This window comes from Hydra vulgaris, chromosome 15 (assembly GCF_038396675.1).
Source record: "Hydra vulgaris chromosome 15, alternate assembly HydraT2T_AEP".
NCBI lineage: Eukaryota > Metazoa > Cnidaria > Hydrozoa > Anthoathecata > Hydridae > Hydra > Hydra vulgaris.
The window spans coordinates 55,911,088-55,930,706 of record NC_088934.1 but is presented as its reverse complement, the minus strand read 5'-3'; the positions used below and the strand labels follow the sequence as shown (position 1 = coordinate 55,930,706).

The following is a 19,619-nucleotide window of genomic DNA, read 5'->3' as shown; positions in this document are numbered from 1 at the left end:
CAAACATATATATATGTACATATATATATATATATATATATATATATATATATATATATATATATATATTTATATATATATAAATTAATTAGTAAAAAACACTTATCTAACTTTTATCTTCGACTTGAAGTTTCACCATTGCTGGATCATCAGGAAGAGTTACTGATGATCCAGCAATGGTGAAACTTCAAGTCGAAGATAAAAGTTAGATAAGTGTTTTTTACTAATTAATTATTGCTCTGTTCTTTAAGAACATTGAGCACTCTATTTGTAAAATACACTAACATAATTTACATATATATATATATATATATATATATATATATATATATATATATATATATATATATATATATATATATATATATATATATATATATATATATATATATATATATTAAGAATAAATTTATTATGTCAACAAAATATGTAATAAAACAATGATATTTTTAAAACAAAACAATCTCTAAACAAGACATATTTAACTCTTTCCGCTTTCTAGGGAGTATCTTATTCGTGTAACTAATCTATTAAGATCACAATATTTTTAGTTTTGCTAATTTTTTAAACTATCATAATTTTCTTTAACATCTATATAATTTAAACTAATAAGGAAAGAAGAAATAAAAATTAAAAAAATATTTATAAGAATTAAGAACGGAGTTCTCCAACTGTTAAAGAAAAATGTTTTTCAATTATTGGTACACTTTAGATATATTAACATTAAAATAATAATCAAATTATTAAACAAGTTGATAATCACATAATCAATATCACATAACAACTTGATATTTATTTTATTTATTTTCCCATATCATTCAAAATGTTTGCGATGTTAAGTTTTGTTGTCATTGTATCTGGATGGTTGATACCTAAAAATTCAGTTTGTATTTTATCAACAGAATAATAAATTTCTAAAGCTTCGTTATATTTTCCTATTATGTTAAAACAGATAGCGATAATATTTTTTGTTAACATTGTATATGGATGATTGATACCTAAAATTTCAGTTTGTATTTTATCAACAGAATAATAAATTTCTAAAGCTTCGTTATATTTTCCCATATTGCTCAAACAGTTTGCGATAATATTTTTTGTTAACATTGTATCTGGATGGTTGATACCTAAAATTTCAGTGCGTGTTTTATCAACAGAATAATAAATTTCTAAAGCTTCGTTATATTTTCCAATGCTGTACAAACAACTTGCGATATTATGTTTTGTTGTCATTGTATATGGATGGTTGATACCTAAAATTTTAGTTCGCATTTCATCAACAGAATAATAAATTTCTAAAGATTCGTCATATTTTTCCATATTTTTCAAACAGTTTGCGATATTATTTTTTGTTCTCATTGTATCTTGATGGTTGATACCTAAAATTTCAGTTTGTATTTTATCAACAGAATAATAAATTTCTAAACCTTCGTTATATTTTCCCATATCATTCAAACAGTTCGCGATATTATTTTTTGTTGTCATTGTATCTGGATGGTTGATACCTAAAATTTCAGTTCGTATTTTATCAACAGTATAATAAATTTCTAAAGCTTCGTTATATTTTCTCATATTTTTTAAACAGCTTCCAATATTATTTTTTGTTGTCATTGTATCTGGATGGCTGATACCTAAAATTTCAGTTTGTATTTTATCTACAGAATAATAAATTTCTAAAGCTTCGTTATATTTTCCCATTTTGTTCAAACAGTTTGCGATATTATGTTTTGTATTAAGCGTAAATTTATTATTTTCGCCATAAGTTTCTGTATTGAAACTTTGAATACTTTTTAATATTTCGATTGCTTCTTTAAATAAATATTTTCTTACTAATAATTTTGTAAAAGATGTCGTCATATTATGGAAGGTTTTTGAAAGTTTTTCCCTGTTAGCACGAAACATATAGATAAAATGGAAAACAAAATAGTTTCCGTGATCCATGTGATCTTTTACTTTATTCAATTCAAATCTAAATAAGTTTTCAATTAAACTAAGATAAGTATTTGTAGTTGAATTTCTATTTTGAAAACATTTACACGTCAGCTGTGTCAGTTCGTTCATTGAATATTTTTCATCACCAAAACAGTTTATTAAAGAATAACTCATTAGTAACCCAATGGCTTCATCTATTTCATAGTCTTCGTTTATTTCCATTTGTTTTGAAATTTGGATTATTAACTGTTTACTTATGTTTTGACCATCGCAATGAGATAAACAGTTCAATATTTTAAATGGAAAAGGTTTACTTTTTTCTAATTTTATTAAAACTAAGTTAATTGCTTTTATTACAGACTTTGGTTCTTCCTCGGTTGAAAAGTTATGGTCTAATATTTCATTTGGTTTCGATCGTAATCGATCTACGTATTTTTCTATCGAAATTCTATGAATATTAATATATTTTATTGCCTGAGTAATTGAGAACGGATGATAACCAAGTTCTTTAATTAAGTTTCTAATATTTTTATCGGTATTTTCTTTAATATTATTTTTTACATAAGCGAATGCTTCTTCTAAAGTAAAAACATCAACCAGCATTTTATTTACACTATTCGACCACGTTCTCCATTGGGAGGTAATCAACGTAAATGAATCCGGTTTTCTCGAAATATACATGGTCAGGTTTTTAACACTTTCATCGTCGACATTGTCAAAAATATACAATGTTTTTTTATTTTTATAATGGTTGTGAATTTTTTCAACAATCACTTTTATATTCAAATAATCACCTTTCGAGTCATGAACATCGAATCCTAATATTTGACATTGGTTTCTCATTGAGGTTTTTAACTTTCCAAATGCTGCGTCTATCCAAACAAAGTTTTTGTAGAAGTTATAATAAATTTCGCAATACTTTCTTGCAATTTGTGTCTTTCCAACACCGGACATTCCATATAATACTAAAGTTGAACAGTTTGCTTCATGTAAAAAATGGTGAATTTCATTAAGTAGTTTTTCGCGTGAAAAGAAATTCTCTGAAAAAAGTTGAACACCTAAAAATAAACGCATGGCTAGTTTATAATAACTCTTTTCTCACAATTCAAATAAATTTAAATTCATTTATTTACTAATTTTTTTTTCTATTTGTTTCAAACGCGACGCGTTATTATTACCGTATTAAGTCCAGTTTTAATTAAGTTTTAATATAAAATTAAGTTTTAATATAAAAAAATTATAAATTATACTACTTTTAGAAATGTTTTTGAATAAATTCTCATGTTAAAGTATTTTTATATATTTAGAGAACGTTTTTGTAAACAAAACTTAATATACTTTGTAAACTTAACAACTTGAAAAACATCAAGTAATTACTCTAGAGAATACAACCTAAGGAACGATGTTTTTTTTAGTTCAGGTTTTACTAAATTTAAATTTTCAAGAGAATACAAGCAAAAGAACTTAAATTTTACTAAATTTTAATTTTAAATGAATTTTGGAGTTTAAAATTCATAAAAAACTAACAACATTTTTTTAAAGCTTGTGTTCTACCAACCGTAATACAAATGTTTGGACTTTCATAAAATTCTATTTCTATTTTATGTTTGCTTGTTTATTTCATTACGAATTCTAAAATTTTGTACAAATTAGTTAATAATTAAATGCAATATATATTTTTGAATATTAATTAAGGAAAACTAACCAAAGTATTAGTAGTTTTAATTATCAGGTTGAAGAATGATTGCTTGCCCTGGTTATGATAAAAATTTTTAAAGCTATAGTCATTATTCCTATAAAACTGCTGCAAGAATACTAAAATATGGTTTTTCGATTCACTTTCTGAACATTGTTTATAATCATTTGGAAAGTGAAGTAAAGATAACAGATGCATTAGAATGATGACTATAAGAAATAGTACATCTGAAAAATAAATTTTTTAAATGTAGGGGAGAGTGGGGAGAAGTGGGACGCAGGAGAAGTGGGACACCCCTATAATTTTATTTCGCAGCAGTGCCTAATTACTGTTATTTAATGTAAACGTATAGATTTCATGTGCTCTTTTTAGTAGACATCATTTCCCCTCTCTACGCGCGGTGAAAACCCTTTTTTTTGAAAGTACCCCAAAAAAGTACTTTTCCTGACAGTCTAGTAACTCATGTATGTATTTATTTTTGACTATTGTTGCACTTTTTTTCTATTTTACAGGGAAATGCACTTATCATCTAATATTTAATAATTAAATTTGTATTTCAGCTTTAACTGTGTGGCTGTAATTTTAGTTTTATTTCGTCTTCCCTACATAGGGGTGAAGTGGGACAAAGAAAAAAGCCGCTGTCCCACTTCTCCTTTAAAGTTATGCGTTATTTTATTGCGGAAAATTCTAGAATATTTTAGCTACAATATTTTATAGTTTTCAAAATAAAAATATTGAGACGCTTTATTGAAATATTTAATTTTAGTTTTAGTTCTTATTCAGTTGATTTAAAACAAAATTTGGAAAGAGAGATCTTCATTAAAGATAAATTTGATTTGATTCATCATTATTGTTTGGAGCAAATTTAGAATTCTTTTTACATCAATAGTTTGAAAGCATTTGGAAAGCAAAAGGCATGCAGAAAAGTTTTTTTAATCAATAATAATAGTCTGATATAAGATATAGTAATAACAGTGACCTTAATACCATAAAAAATAAATATTTTTTATAAAACCTAATTTCTTTTAAATTTCAGGTCATGCCTAGAGTTTATAACAGAAAAAGTGAATCTCCACATGTTTCAGAAAACATTTTGAAAGTTGCTGTAGCCGAAGTGGAAAATGGGATAAGCCTTAGAGAAGCAGCATATTCGGCGGGCATTTCTAAGTCTGCACTTCATAGGTGTATAAAAAAAAAGTGTCAATACCCAGCTGCTAATCTTCAACCAAATTATAAACATTCTATGATTTTCTCTGTTGCACAAGAAGAAACACTGAGCACTTATCTAAAGTCATGTTCTGATATGTTATATGGCCTTACACCAGTTTAAGTAAGAGCTCTAGCTTTTGAAATGGCTCAAGCAAACAAAATAAAATGTCCCTTGCGTTGGATAGAGCAAAAAAAGGCTGGTCGAGATTGGCTAACAGGATTTTTAAAAAGAAACCCAAAACTATCTGTTAGAAAACCAGAGGTAACTTCAATTGCAAGAGCATCGGCAATTAATCGGTATACTATTGATATTTTCTTTAACAAATTACAAGAAGGTATATCAGAGTCTAAAGCAACATCATTTAAAATTTTTAATCTTGATGAGACATGTTTTACTACTGTGCAAAAAACTCCTCGTCTCATTGCAAATAACATCTAGAGAAAGAGGTGAATTAGTAACAGTGTGTTGCATTGTCTCCGCAGCTGGTGTAGCAATACCCCCTGTTATTGTTTTTCCAAGAAAATTATTTAGAAACTCACTAATGAGAGTAGCATCAGAAGGTTCTATTGGATTAGCCAATCAATCTGGATGGATGAATGCTGAAATATTTATAGATGTTTTAAAACATTTTGTTAAGTTTGCTCCCCCAACAGCCGATCACAAAGTTTTATTGATTACAGATAATCATGAAAGCCACCTTTCACTACAGTCACTTGAGTATGTAAAAGGAACAATGTTTGTATGATGACTTTGACACCACATACTTCACATAAGACACAACCTTTAGATAGGTCTGTTTTTGGTCTAATGAAAACATATTTTAATGCAGCTGCCAATAGCTGGATGCTTAGCAATCCAAGGCAAGCCATTACAATTTATGAGATGGCCAGTCTCATTCGACAAGCATGGGAAAAATCTTCCACACCAACAAATATTATGTCAGGATTTTGTGTGAATGGAATTTGGCCTTATGATAGACATGTATATGGGGATGATATTTTTTTACCATCAGTTGTAACAGATAGAGATGTGCCTCAAGAACCATGCAGTGAAGGCTCGTGTGAGAAATCGACTACAACTGCTATTCCTTCAGATATCTCAGGTTTGGATGTGCAACATGAAGCAGTTGTTACAGATAGAGATGTGCCTCAAGAACCATGCAACGAAGGTTCATGCGAGAAATATAATACAAGTGCTATTCTTTCAGATATATCAGGTTTGGGTGTGCAACATTAAGCAGTAAAAGAAAACTTAATTGTATTTTCTCCTGAGATTGTACGAGGTTATCCAAAGGTAATTTAAACTTAATATTCTTAGTTTAGGTTTTCTTTAAATTCTATAATTATATAATACTATAATTTATATTTTGCAGGCACCTTCTCGTAAGATTTTAAGACGTGGACGTAAAAAGGAAAAGTGTATGATAGCCACATCAACACCAGAGATTTTAAGAATAAAAAATGAAGTATTAAACAAACAAAAAGGTAAAAAAATTGTCCTTCTAAAATCCAAAAATGTGAGGAAAAACATTTTATGGAAATCGAACAGTGACCTTGATGTAGATTTCAACAAAATAACAAATGATGTTTCTGCTAATTGTTACTCACTAGAGTTTGAAGAAGAATTGGAAACAGTTTCTTTTAGCGTTATTCAAAATGTGAGTGTCAGTGATTATGTTCTTTGCGAGGTTTGTAGTAAAAACACCATTTCTTATTATGTAGGCATAGTGCAGAAAGAAATAGACTAAAATTTTGATGTTGAGGTCAGCTTCCTGAAATGCCAGAATAAAAAAACTTCTAAATTTGTCAAACCTAGAATTAATGACATTCGTAGTGTGAATATTGATGATATAAAAGCAGTCCTGCCTCAACCGCTTGCTGGAACAACATCAAGAACAAAAGCTGAAATCATTTTCCAAGTGAACTTTGGCATCTTAAATGTAAAATAACTTTTATCTTTTTTTAACAAAGAAATTTTAATTCTAAAAATGTAATCTTAAGTTGATTGAAAAAGGCATTGATAATTTGATTTTTTTTCTATTTTTTATCTCTCCAAGGGGGCCATTTCAGTCGAGGAGGCTACGCATTTTTAAATATTTTTTTTTTATTGTGGTTACAACCCTCTCTCAACCCTTTAACTCGGAAACACAAACCTTTACAAACAAGGCCCGCTGCGCGAAGAAACTAAGTTGAGCGTGGTACTTCCAGAGGCGTCAGGGTGGCCACATCTCCTCTAAAATCCTCTAATGTCCTTTTTTTCAAAAACCTCCTCTAAAATCCTTAATTATCCTCTAAGAAGTTAAAAATGTGATCAAATCTCCTCTTTAACTCCTCTTTTTTATTTTTTTATTTCTTGATGGTAGTATAATGTTCAAAATTCATGGTCTGCAAAACTGGGTAACATCTGAAATAAGGATTGGGTCGTAAAAAATTATTTTTAGCGAATCCGTGTCATCTAACATAAAAAATGACATTGTTGACCCTTGTCCAAACCCCAGTTATGTGGAAACATGGACGTTAAACCTGTATAAAAAATCCTCTATTTTTATTCAAAATTTTGTAGTTTTGCGAGAAAGTCCTCTAAATTAAATGCAAAGTCTCCTCTAAAATCCTCTAATATCCTCTTTTTCTTATAAAAATTTTATGTGGCCACCCCGGAAGTGGTGGGAGTCAAACCTCTCTTTTACAAGCCAAGCGCTCTACCATTACTCCTCTGCCGCGTTTTATTTAAACTAAACTTAACTTTAAAATCAAAGTTTGCTCAAATTAATATTTAACTAGATTTGGAGTTGTTTTTATATAGTCCCACATCTCCCCCAAATATCCCGCTTCTCCCGCACACTTGTCCCACTTGTCCCACACTTGTCCCACTTTACCCCAGTAGCAGGGTTCCTTTTAAACCAAGAAATATATACTTTATTAAAACATTCTGTCAATCTTAGGGGGTGGATTCGGTGCCCCAAAAACTGCTTTATTTGTTAAGACTAGTTTGGTTCAGTTCATACATCAAATAAAAAAGATATTGCAATTACCCTGAAAAAAAAAATTCGTGTCCCACTTCTCCCCGCTCTCCCCTACCTACTTCTTATAGTCATAAGTGATCATGTACCCAGCAAACATTTTCCGTTTTTTCGGTGTTAAAACTAGGTCAATATTTTGAAGCCATTTTTTTAAAGTTCAACATATTTTTCACGTCAAATTTTAGATGTTGATTAATTAACCTAATTTTAACCCAGGGTCGTGCACAGGATTTAGAGGCCCCGAGCATTCATAATTTGCCCCCCCCTCCCCCTCCAAAAAAAGGAAAAGCCTGCTCAAATTTTTTTATTATTTTAGCAAATATTTCTTGAATGGCTGCAAACAGTGAGTCCACCAATCACAGAATCAAAAATGTCATATAAAACCGTTCCTCGAAATGTTGCCTCTTATCCTCATTCTGATTCCGTAATATAGTTATCATACTCAATTGACTCCCCAACAAAACCTTTGCGTTTCACTTTTTGTTGAATATTTGAAGAAAGCTCATTTATTTATTAGCATGTACGGTTCTATTTAAACCTTATCTGAACGTTGATGAAAAAAGTTGTCGCTAATTTTATCACTAGCTCTACACGTACGTATAGAATGTAGAGAAAGTTGAGAACGCGCGTGTTTTCTACTTTAAAATTAGTTAACTATATTTCTATTAATTTTTTGATGTCGTTTTAACATATTTTAAACATTTCTTTATTTCTATGATAATTTTTCAACTATAGTTGAAAGTTAACAATTGTTACAAACGTTAACACCAAAACAACTTTAAGGTGTTAGACATAAGACATTGTTTGCAGGCATTGATCAAAAGTATATCAAGTGTAGCTATAACTAGAGTCAACTTTCTTCAATTTATTATTATTTCGGTTTTTGAATATACTTTTTAAGGAAAATAATAGAATAATCTGAATAATAAACTGGTTTTAGTCCAGCCGTTTTAAAATTGAAACTAAGCAATTGAGGCTAATCAATGTTGTCTTTGTTATGAGATTATTTAAGTTGAAAATAATAATAATAATAAAAACATTACTTAAAAAGTAAAATGTGTTACTTAAAAGTAAAAGTTTTTACTGGTTCACAAGCTATTTTAAAAATTATTTTAAAATTAATACTATTTCATTGGCTCACAAGAATTATTTTTAAATACTTACAAGTTATAGTAAGAATGTCATAAAGTTCAAAACCTATTTTTTAAGCCGAATACGTATTCGAAACATTTCGCATCGTAATTTGAGATCAACTGAGAGATAAAAAAAAAGCAAATCCTGATTAGCAATAATTGCTAATTTGGATTTGCAAAAAGACAAAAGTCCTTTAATCAAATTTTTAAGAAACTCAAAACACTCCCCCGGAAAATCTTTTTTATATTTTAACTATTTAAATGCGATCTTTTATTAACGATGATTTCTAATGTTGGACTAAAAGTCATCATGCAAGAACCTGTAACAGGTATTTAAATAAGAAAAACAATAAAATCTGTTTTCTTGAATATTCAATCTTGGTTTATTCTTCGATGTTGCTTAGACTTATTTTAAACATTTTTTTAATTTTATGATCATTTTTCAATTATTTATTAACGTTAATACAAGACCTGCGTTTAGATAATATATACTAGAGACTGTTTGCAGGCCGGACCAAGATCTTAGTCGTAAGCCGAGAACCAAGAGGCCGTATGACCATTTTTCGTGTTTCAAAGTCTATTTTTTAAATTTAATTTGTAAAGACTTTCTGCCAGAATTTCCGACTAATTTTTGAAATATTTTTAAAAGTCGTATCATTCTTGCGACTAGATTTACTGAACACATACTACATTGATTGTTGAATATTTATTGATAATAAACAGAAAAAACACAAAATGTGAACATACGGCCTCTTGGTTCTCGGCTGACGAAGTGAACTTCTATAGTCAACATGTTAAATTGTTTATTATTATTTTGTTTTTTATATATGTTTTATGCAAAGTAGTAGTTTGTTAAATAAGACGCTTCTTTTAGTCCAGCCCGGGTGCTTTAAAATCCTGGCTATGTTAAGTTAAATATGTTACGGAAGTATTTGAGCTGAAAAAACAAAATAGTTTACTTAGAAAGTAAAATGTTTTACATTTTAAGTGAAGAAATCCAATTTTTGTGCGTTTTATCTCAAGTTTTTTCCTCGGTTTATAAACCATTTTTTAATGAATACAATAAATGCAATGCTCAATCAAATATTATAAGAAAACGATCAATTTTTAATTTAGAAAATGTCAGGTAATCTCTTTGTTAAAGTTTTTTGCCGATTTCATGTTTTGTGGATGAAGATATATTTTTAATTTTCAAAACTGCTTGTTGATTAGCTCGGTTGAGAGAATTTCTTATTTTATAATCAACTGCAGGGTCGAAAATAGTAAAAATTTATTATTAATTATAAGTTACACGGACAATACATGAACCGTAAGTTCATGATTAACTACCAAAGCTAGTTCGTATAGCAGCATTGAAGCAACCACGAAAAATGATGTGCTATGGTAACTGTTTTAAATACCGGTCTAAATTAGTTTTTAACTTTTTCACTGATGTAGTATTTACGACATTGTCTGGCTAGGCATTCCATGCATTTGCTACGCGGTTGGTAAAAAAGTAATATCGGACCTGACAGTTTTTGCCGATTTGACGATGGTACCGGATGCGATGTCTATAGCAGGGGGAATGTTAACTGGATTAATGCACCAGTTAACTAACTCAATATTATTCTCTAATTTAAATTTTTGAATAAGATCCAATTGTTTTCTTCGTTCGCATAGAGAAGTGAGACCAAGTTTGATAGACCTTGATTGATAGTCAAAAGGCTTCATTTCTTGAGGTACTTTTGTAACACGCCGTTGAATGCTTTTAATTATAGAAATGTCCTTTTCTAAATAAGGACACCAAGCAGTAATGGGGAATTCTAGAAGTGGACGTATATAAGCTGTATATAGCTTTTTCCAGAGTTGTGCATCTCTACTTATGAAGCAATGTTTTAGGATACCAAGCATTTTGTTAGCCTTGGCTCCAGCAATAGAATTATGGTAATTTTGCTTTAGGTCATTGGAAATAAAAACATCACGGCCTCTTTCTGATTAGGTTGATTCAAGTTAAATTCTGTTGAGACTGTTGTTTGAGCTTCGGTCATCAATTAAGTATAGGTGTGGAACGGATTTGGATTAGTAGAAATGCATTATTTTACATTTCCTAATATTTATTTTCATGAGCCATTCTCGAACCAAATTAACAATGTTGTCAATGTCAGCTTGCAGAAAAAGTTTTTGTTCTTTACTACTGACCACACTAAGGATTTTTGTGTCGTCTGCATACATTTTGCATATATTTTTGTTACTAATTTGTTCTGGTAAATCATTAATGAAGATAGTAAAAAGCATTGGACCATAAACTTAGCCTTGAGAAACGCCACTAGTAGCTTTTTTCCATTTCGATGTTACATTACCAAGTTGGACACTTTGAGTGCGATTTGAAAGAAACGCTTTAATCCAGTTTAAAATTTTACCTTCATTTCCATAGGATTTTAGCTTTTGTAGCAGTCTAGTGAGAGAAACTTTGTCAAACGCTAAGGCGTTTGACAAAGTTACTCACGCTAGACTTATTTTTATTCCTTTCCCTTTTTGATGCGTATACGCATCAAAAAAAAGTATGGAAATAGTATGAAAAATAGTAAAAAAAAAAAGTAAAAATAGTCACACAAAAAAAGTCAATAAAAAAAGAAAAGATTAATAAAGACAATAATAAACAAAAAAAAGTCATCAAATAAAAAACTATAGTTTTCTATTTCTAGATTTTATTAATAAATTTTAAACAATTTTAAAACTAATTTTACATTTAAAACAAGGTGCTTACTAAAATTTAGTATGACTACTGTTATATAAATTTTAAATATTTATTTAAATAAATTTTGAATATTTTATTTAACTTCAAATATGATCTTCCAGATCAAAAATTTATCAAAGAATGAGTAAAAAAATAATTTTTTTTTTTTTTTTTTTTTTTTTAGTATTGTATTTGCTGATTGAAAATAATTTACACTCGTAATTTATAAAAACAAATATTTACATGACTGGGGCTTGAAGAAGACAAAATTTATCTTATCATTAAGCCCCCCCCCAAAAAAATGCATATTCATCAAATAAAATGTTTTAACAAAATGCAAAAAATAAAATATATAACGTTTAAAATATTTAGTAATTCAAAGAGTATTTATATTTAAGAACTGATTAGTAAAATAAGATGATATATAAGTATTAATATTACAAAAAGAGTTTACAATAACTTTTTTTAATAAAAATTGAAATTATAAAATTTTACAATATTTTTAGTAATTAGTATTTCAAATAATAAAACTTAAAAAAATCGTTTGTAAATTCAAAACTTATAAGATAAGAAATACATTTACAATAGCAGACTATTGTTTAGAATATTAAATATAATATCAAAGAGTAATTAGTAGGTTAATTTTTGTTTTTGTTTGCTAGTTTAAAAAGCTTTTTAGAAGAACTTTAATTCATTTTCATGTATCATCAGTAATTGCTTAAGTTTTGTTTTAAACTGGTTTAAAGAATAATTAGATTTCAGCTCATTATTTAATATTGTATTCCACAGCTTAGGACCTCGGTTAGCAATTGAGAATTTGGTTGCTGAATAATGTGTTTTAGATTGAATGTAATTGTTTTTTGAAAATCTGGTAGGGTATATGTGGTTTATTTTTTCAAAAAGTGAATTAAATAACATTGGTGATATTTTTTATCAAGTTTAAACATGAAGATAAAAATATGGTAAAGGTTTAGTTTATATACATTTAGAATATTAGGTTTATTAAATAATGTTTGAGTGTGAGAGAAACGGTCTACGTTTGTAATTATCCTTATAGCCTGTTTTTGTTTACTAAACAGTTTTTTTACTTTTGTTGCGTTTGTGCTGCACCAAGCAACGTTTGCATAATTTAAGTAGCAATGAATTAAAGAAAAATATAAGTTTTTTAAACAAGATAGATTTAAAAACTGCTTGGCTTTATACAAAACACCTATATTTTTTGATATTTTATTTTCAATTAGACCTATGTGGTCCCTCCAGGTTAAATTTTCATCCAGAACCACACCTAAAAATTTTATTGATTGCTCTCTTTTTAATAATGCGTTATCAATAAAAAGATCAGGAAGTTTTGATGGAATATCTTGTTTTTTATGAAGACGATGGAACAAAGTGTATTTGGATTTATTGATGTTCAAAGATAGTTTGTTTGATTTGAACCATTGGGTTAATTTTTCAAGTTCTTTGTTTACTGTTTGAAATAATTTACTGATATCTTTACTAGAATAAAACAAGTTTGTATCATCTGCAAACAAAATTAAGTTTAAAATGTTAGAAAATTTATATAAGTCGTTAATATAAACGAGAAATAAAAGTGGTCCTAAAATTGATCCTTGAGGAACACCACAGGTGATTGACTTATATTCCGTTTTTCCGCTATCATATGAAATAAACTGCTTTCTATTAGACAAGTAACTATCAAACCAGGACAAATTAGTATTTATTATACCATAACTTTTCAGTTTGGATAGAAGGATTTGATGATTGACAGTGTCAAAAGCTTTACTTAAATCGATAAATACACCTAGGGTATACTTGTCTTCATCAAACCCTTTAAATATATCATGAACAAGGTGAGTGATTGCATGATCAGTTGAATGACCAGATTTAAATCCAAACTGTTTATGAAAAAGAATATTATTAACATTTAAAAAGGAATATAGTCTATTATACATAACCCGCTCTAATATTTTAGAAAAACAAGAAAGAATTGAGATTGGTCTATAATTCGTAACATCGGAAGGATCACCTGATTTTAACACTGGAATGACTTTTGCAATTTTTAGGTTATCTGGAAAAACGCCTTGTTTTAGAGATAAATTAAAAATATGTAGTAATGGAATTGTAATTTGTTTTATTGATTTGATAATGACATTACTACTTATATCATCAAATCCTAAACTTTTATTGGGTTTTAATAAAGAGACTGCGTCTAGTAATTCTTTTTCTGTAAGTTTATAATTAGACATAACATTAAGGTTGGTTGAGGTTAAGTACGAACTAAAGTGTGATTGAGTAGTTGCTATATTAGACGATAAAGTAGGACCTATATTTACAAAAAACTGGTTAAGTGTTTCAGCGACTAAGGATTTATTTACAATTTGTTTGTTATTAAATTTAAGATTTAGAGGAAGTAAATTTCTGTATAAGCTTTTTTTTCCAATTACCTCCTTAATAATATGCCAAGTTTTTTTAGAATCATTTTTGTGCTTTATTAATTGTTCAGAATAGTAACGTTTCTTTGAGCGTTTTAAAATTGACTCAAATAGCCGTTTATAGTTTTTATAGGTAGTTTCATTTTTAAGAGTTCTTTTTTTAAGAAACTTGTTATATAAGCGTTGTTTTTTTTTTGAAGATTTAAGAATGCCCTTCGTGATCCAAGGGTTTAAAAGTGTTTTTGTTTTGATTACTTTAGTAACTTCTGGGAATGCCTTGTTATAAAGATTAAGAAACTCTGTTAGAAAAATATCATACGCTTTATTGGCGTTTAGATTTAGTTTTAGGGTGTCCCAGTTAACACAGGATAGAAGCTTATAAAAATGACTAATAGAAGTGTCGGTTATTAAACGTGTTTTAATTATTTTTTCCCGTTCATTTTGGGCATTATATATGCATTTTTGCGATAGGATAAAAATCGGAAAGTGATCAGACACGTCAGTTGTAAATATTCCTGTTCTTATATTTTCATTTATAAATTCATTTGTTATAATTTGATCCAGGGATGTTGAACTTTCCTTAGTTATTCGCGTTGGTTTATTGATTAGTGGAATATAGCTATTTTGAAAAATGGTGTTAAAAAAGTTTTTAATATATATATTATTTTCATAATCTAATATATTGAGATTGATATCACCAATAAAATATACAGCTTTATTCATAGACGATTTATTTTTAATTATTTTTTTAATGTGGTTTTCAAATACCTTAATGCTTCCTGAAGGCGGTCTGTATAAACCATGAATGACGATATTTTTTGAGGTTTTGTTAATAATTTCAATACATAACGATTCGTAATCGTTAGTAGTTGAACTTAAATTTGGTTTAACTTTGAATAATATTGAGTTTTTTATGTATATACACAAACCCCCACCTTCCTTATTAGATGCTCTAACTTGATGAATTACTTTATAATTAGGTAATTGAAAATTAGAATTGTTTTCAATGTTTTTATCTTTACACCATGTCTCACTTAGACAAATTATTTGAAATTTAATGCCAATTTTATATAAAAGTTGTTTTAATGACTCAAAATTTTTTTGAATACTTCTAATATTAATATGAAGCATTGAAAAATAGTTATCCTCCATTCCATTAGCAATTTTTTTAGAATTTGGGTCATAATATAAAGGGTTAATATTTTTAATTATTTCATCATTATTATAAAAATTAATATCAGGATCCGAATAGTTGTTTAATAGTATTGACTTTTTTGATACAAATGAATTAAAATTTATGTTTGTTAAAACAGTTTCATCAGCCATTTTAAATCAGAAATAACTTAAGGCAATATTAAAATTCAAAAAGTAATATAAAATGATTGCCCCATTTACATTGAGATTATTTTCAAAAATGTTTATTATTATTTTTTCCGTATCATCCCAACTTTCGTTGTCATTTTCTTTAACTCCTTCAATTCGAAGATTATTTCGCCTTTGTCGATCTTCCAGCTGTCTAAATTTATTTTTTTCATTCTCACCTATATTTGCATTCGATGACTTTTTTTTTTCCAACTCGCTCATTTTTTTGTCATTGCAATCTTGATAAAACGTTAGACTTTCCTCAATGTCTTTTTGTGTTTTTTCAAACTTTATCAACTGCTTGTTAGTTTTATTTTGATCAGCATTTCGGTTTACGTTATCTTTTTTTAACATTTCACAAGTTTCCTTTAATGTACTAATTTCTTTCAGCATTTATAGCAATTATTATATGGGACAAGCCTAAGAATATCGGCAAAGACTGGGTGATTTATCTTAGGTAAATCAGGCGAGGAGCCCCTAGGTAAGTACGTTTTTATCGTATGTATAGCTCAGGGCTGGATTAAGAATATGGTCAACGGATATAATCATTGTATGATTATTCTATTTCTCTTTTGTTATTCAATGCAATTTTTGACGTTTGTTTTAATTTTAATAAACGCGTAAAGTAAAAACATTTATCAAAAACATTTATCAAAATATCTTCTACCGTCTGTTTCCTTTCAGCAGGCTAAGCAGCTTTCTGATGAACATGCTGATGGGGAAACCGACTGTTGAAGATATTTAGAAATATTTTTACTTATCTAAGTATTAGGATCTGAATAACAATTATAAGATCTTGAGCTTTATAAATATAAAAATCAAAAACTTATTAAGCATAAACAAGCAAAATGAAGACAAGTGTAGTATATTTAAAAATAAATTATTAAAACCCTAGTTGTATAACAACTTTCATAATATTAAAAATATCTGAGTATATATCAAGTTAAAAATCCTTTTTTTTTAAGGTTGAGTTTAAAAACGTGAAAGGTATTTAGATCAAAAATCCACAAAACAGTATTATTCCATAGATGTTGTCCACTATAAGCATTGAATAATTGAAAAGTTTTTATTTGACAAAATGGATCAAATTGTCGAAAAGCAATATTTCTCATATCGTAGTTGTTGTAATGTTTCAGGTATTATAAAAAAATAGTAGGGGAAAGTTTTTTTTCTATATATATAGAACATACCCTGAAAATCTGAGATTTAATTCTGAAAAAATATCCAATCAAAATTCTTTTAACTAATGATTGTGTATAAGGTTCTCATAACCCCAAAAACTGAAATCAAAGTCTGAAATACAACAGTGTTATTTTAATTTGAATATTTCGTGCAGAAAGTTAAACTTGACCGTAATTTAATAATAGATACACCACTTAAAAATGCATTTTACAAGTTTTTATTTATTAAATTGATAGTTAATCACACCAAATTTTGCATAGGCAAATATAAAAGCTTATCTGGAGTTTTAATCAATTTTTTTGAGTATAGAGTATTTACTCAGCACATCCCTATCACATACTTATTGTTTACGTCAATGCAAAAAATATTTTATTTCCGCGCGCCAAAAAAATTTTTTCCATCATGTCTACTTTTGCTAAATACCATAAACACTGCAGAAGTTCCGTTTGCTTAATCTATGTGAAAAAACAGACACCCTGAAAATTTGAAACCCTAATGCTGATGGTAAATCCCACCAGAATCCTTTGAAGTGGTGATACTGTATACCATAAAGTATCCATAATAACATTTCAAAAATTTGTAATAAAATCCAACAGAGTTATTAAAGTTTTTCTACAACTGACATTTATCTCAAGTTATAACAACTTATGACTTCTCGCAAAAAATGTTATTTCACTCAAAATGGGCCAAATGTTAAAAAGAAATACACAGAATTGATTTCTGAATTATTTTATCATTCTTTTTTCTTATTAACAAACATATTGGCAAAAAAAAAACACTTCTTATTTGAATTTTTTGCATCTTAGTCCAGTTCCGCGCAGTTGGTTCACACTTTTTTGCTGTTGTAATTAACAACACAGTTTAGGAACTAATGAGAGTTGTCGGGATGAGAAGCATCTTTTTTGTATCTTTGCCAATTACTTTTGAAACAAGAATGTAAAGCTTCTATGGTTTTTTACCATACTGTCCCAGGCTAATTTTTTTCACCTTGATAAATTGTTGAACATGATGAAAAACAGCATAAATCTTTGGAGCGACAAAAACCTGGAGCTTCAGAAACCTGGATTTGAAATCTTCGTTTTTCAAAATATAATCAGTTGAAAGAGTACGGCCAAAACAAAGAATTGAGAGAGCAATTGCCAAGAAGCTAAGAAAGCAATGGATATGGGAAAAGAAAGATTTTATTACATCAATTGGCAATCTTCTGAGCTTGCAGCAAGTCTAGGGATTTTATAATTAAGTAGTCTCCTAATGCCTTACCAATGTCAGCAAGTTTTTGCTGAAAGTTGGTATCAGCTAGCCTTACTGGGGTAATCTGGTTGAAAGCAAATCCAAGTTTCCTCAAATCGGTATCTGAAAGTCCCGTGTTATCTTGGATTGAAACCATATTTTAAACACTCAAAGGACCAAAAAAAAGTTTCTGGGAAGCTAAAGACCCTAAAATTTACATTATAAATTCAAATTATCTTATTTAAATTTTGATCCAAACTGTTTCTCTTGGTGATGCATCTTTGCCTAAAATCACATTAGAGATGCAATCTGTTCTGCAACTATTGGGTCTGCCAATACAAGTTCTCTGAGGTTTACATGACGATGTCCCTGTTTGCAATGATGAGGTTGTTTACGAGCAAGCACAGATAACCAAGTTGTGCTTATCTGTGCTTATTTTTGATTAAAAAGTAAACCAGATCTGGGGCTTGGATCTGATTTATTTTTTAAACTAAACCCAGTTGTTTTATTTTCTAAACCTCTAATTACGTAAATACAACCATAAAGTTTTTATAATAAAAGTTTATTAATTATAAATTTAATAAATGTTTATAAAATTATTTTATCGTTTTTTTATGTTTTTGCACTATTTCTTTATTTCAATTCTATTAAGTTTACAAAATTGTTGTTTTTCCCCATGTATTTAAAGCATAAAACGTTATAAGTATTGAGTTCGTAAATATTAGTTTTTTTATCTTTATTATTTATATTTTTAAATATTAGTTTTAATAATGGTTCGGAATGAGTAAAACAATCTGCAAAAATAATGAAGCGGTTCGCATGTTTCTGACGGCAGTAAAAGTAAATTTACGTTAAGTAGCGCTTTGTTTCATTTTTCAGCGCTTTCCAAAACTATACTTTGATAGTTTATATAACTATCAAAGAAAGAATTAAAAAATGGACATTTATATAAAAATTACCTTCAAAAGAACTAATTTTATCTCCTTGATTTGGTTCCATTTAAACATGTACAGTCGTTATTCTAAAATGTTATAATAAATGTATTAATGAATATTTTAAAATTAGTAAAAATTAAGAAACATTCAAAAAAGTATATATATATCAAATCTGATTATTACATGGTATTAAACAAAATGAAAGATCCTCCGTTTTTAATCTTCACAAACAATAATGTGCGAAAAAAAACTTTATTTCTACATATACATACGCAAAATTTTCAACATTCGAGTTTATTTGAAACAAACGTTTTCAACTTTAAAAAATGAAACTGTATGAAGTATTTAATACCTGAAAACAAACCATTGTTTATTTAGATGTTTTTATTTGTTGAAAATACAAAGTATGTTTGATTTTTCATTAAATAATGATGAACATTTTTACTATTAAATGTAAAAAACTCATCATATGAAATATGACACTTCAATTAAATGTTATGTAAGTCACATTGCACCTTCTCACGTGAAAATGATTTATTAAATTGGGGCTTTCAGTTTCTTATTGACCTTATGTAAAAGAATATGGTACAACTCTTCTATACATGTTGTTTTTTTTCAATTACCCAACTAGTGATTACAGTATATGCCTTGAATCGCGTGAATTCAAAAATAGAGAAAAAGAGAACGAGAAAAAACTTCTGCAAATGCCTTTGTGGTTTAAATACACTTAAAATCACAAGTCTTAAACAAAAAAGAAACCTAACTGGCTGTTGCG

General features: G+C 28.3%; 2 protein-coding genes across 3 annotated transcripts; one reads left to right on the top strand and one right to left on the bottom strand.

Annotated features, from left to right (window-relative positions):
* Positions 1-698: 698 nt before the first annotated feature.
* LOC136091375 (uncharacterized) lies at positions 699-19,322 on the bottom strand. 2 transcript variants are annotated; one of them, XM_065818848.1, is made up of 3 exons: positions 19,197-19,322; positions 18,869-18,930; positions 699-2,987 (listed from the first exon to the last, which is right to left on the bottom strand). In XM_065818848.1, exons 2-3 carry the CDS (start codon positions 18,906-18,908, stop codon positions 802-804), a joined length of 2,226 nt encoding a protein of 741 aa, XP_065674920.1. In that variant the 5' UTR covers positions 18,909-18,930; positions 19,197-19,322; the 3' UTR covers positions 699-801. The 2 variants fall into 2 exon arrangements, with proteins under 2 accessions (XP_065674920.1, XP_065674919.1); XM_065818847.1 differs by lacking the exon at positions 19,197-19,322 and adding an exon at positions 19,028-19,182.
* Positions 5,677-6,823, top strand: LOC136092254 (uncharacterized). Its single transcript, XM_065820058.1, has 2 exons — positions 5,677-6,128; positions 6,208-6,823. The coding sequence occupies exon 1, from the start codon at positions 5,679-5,681 to the stop codon at positions 6,069-6,071; it is 393 nt and encodes a 130-aa protein (XP_065676130.1). The 5' UTR covers positions 5,677-5,678; the 3' UTR covers positions 6,072-6,128; positions 6,208-6,823.
* Positions 19,323-19,619: the final 297 nt, after the last annotated feature.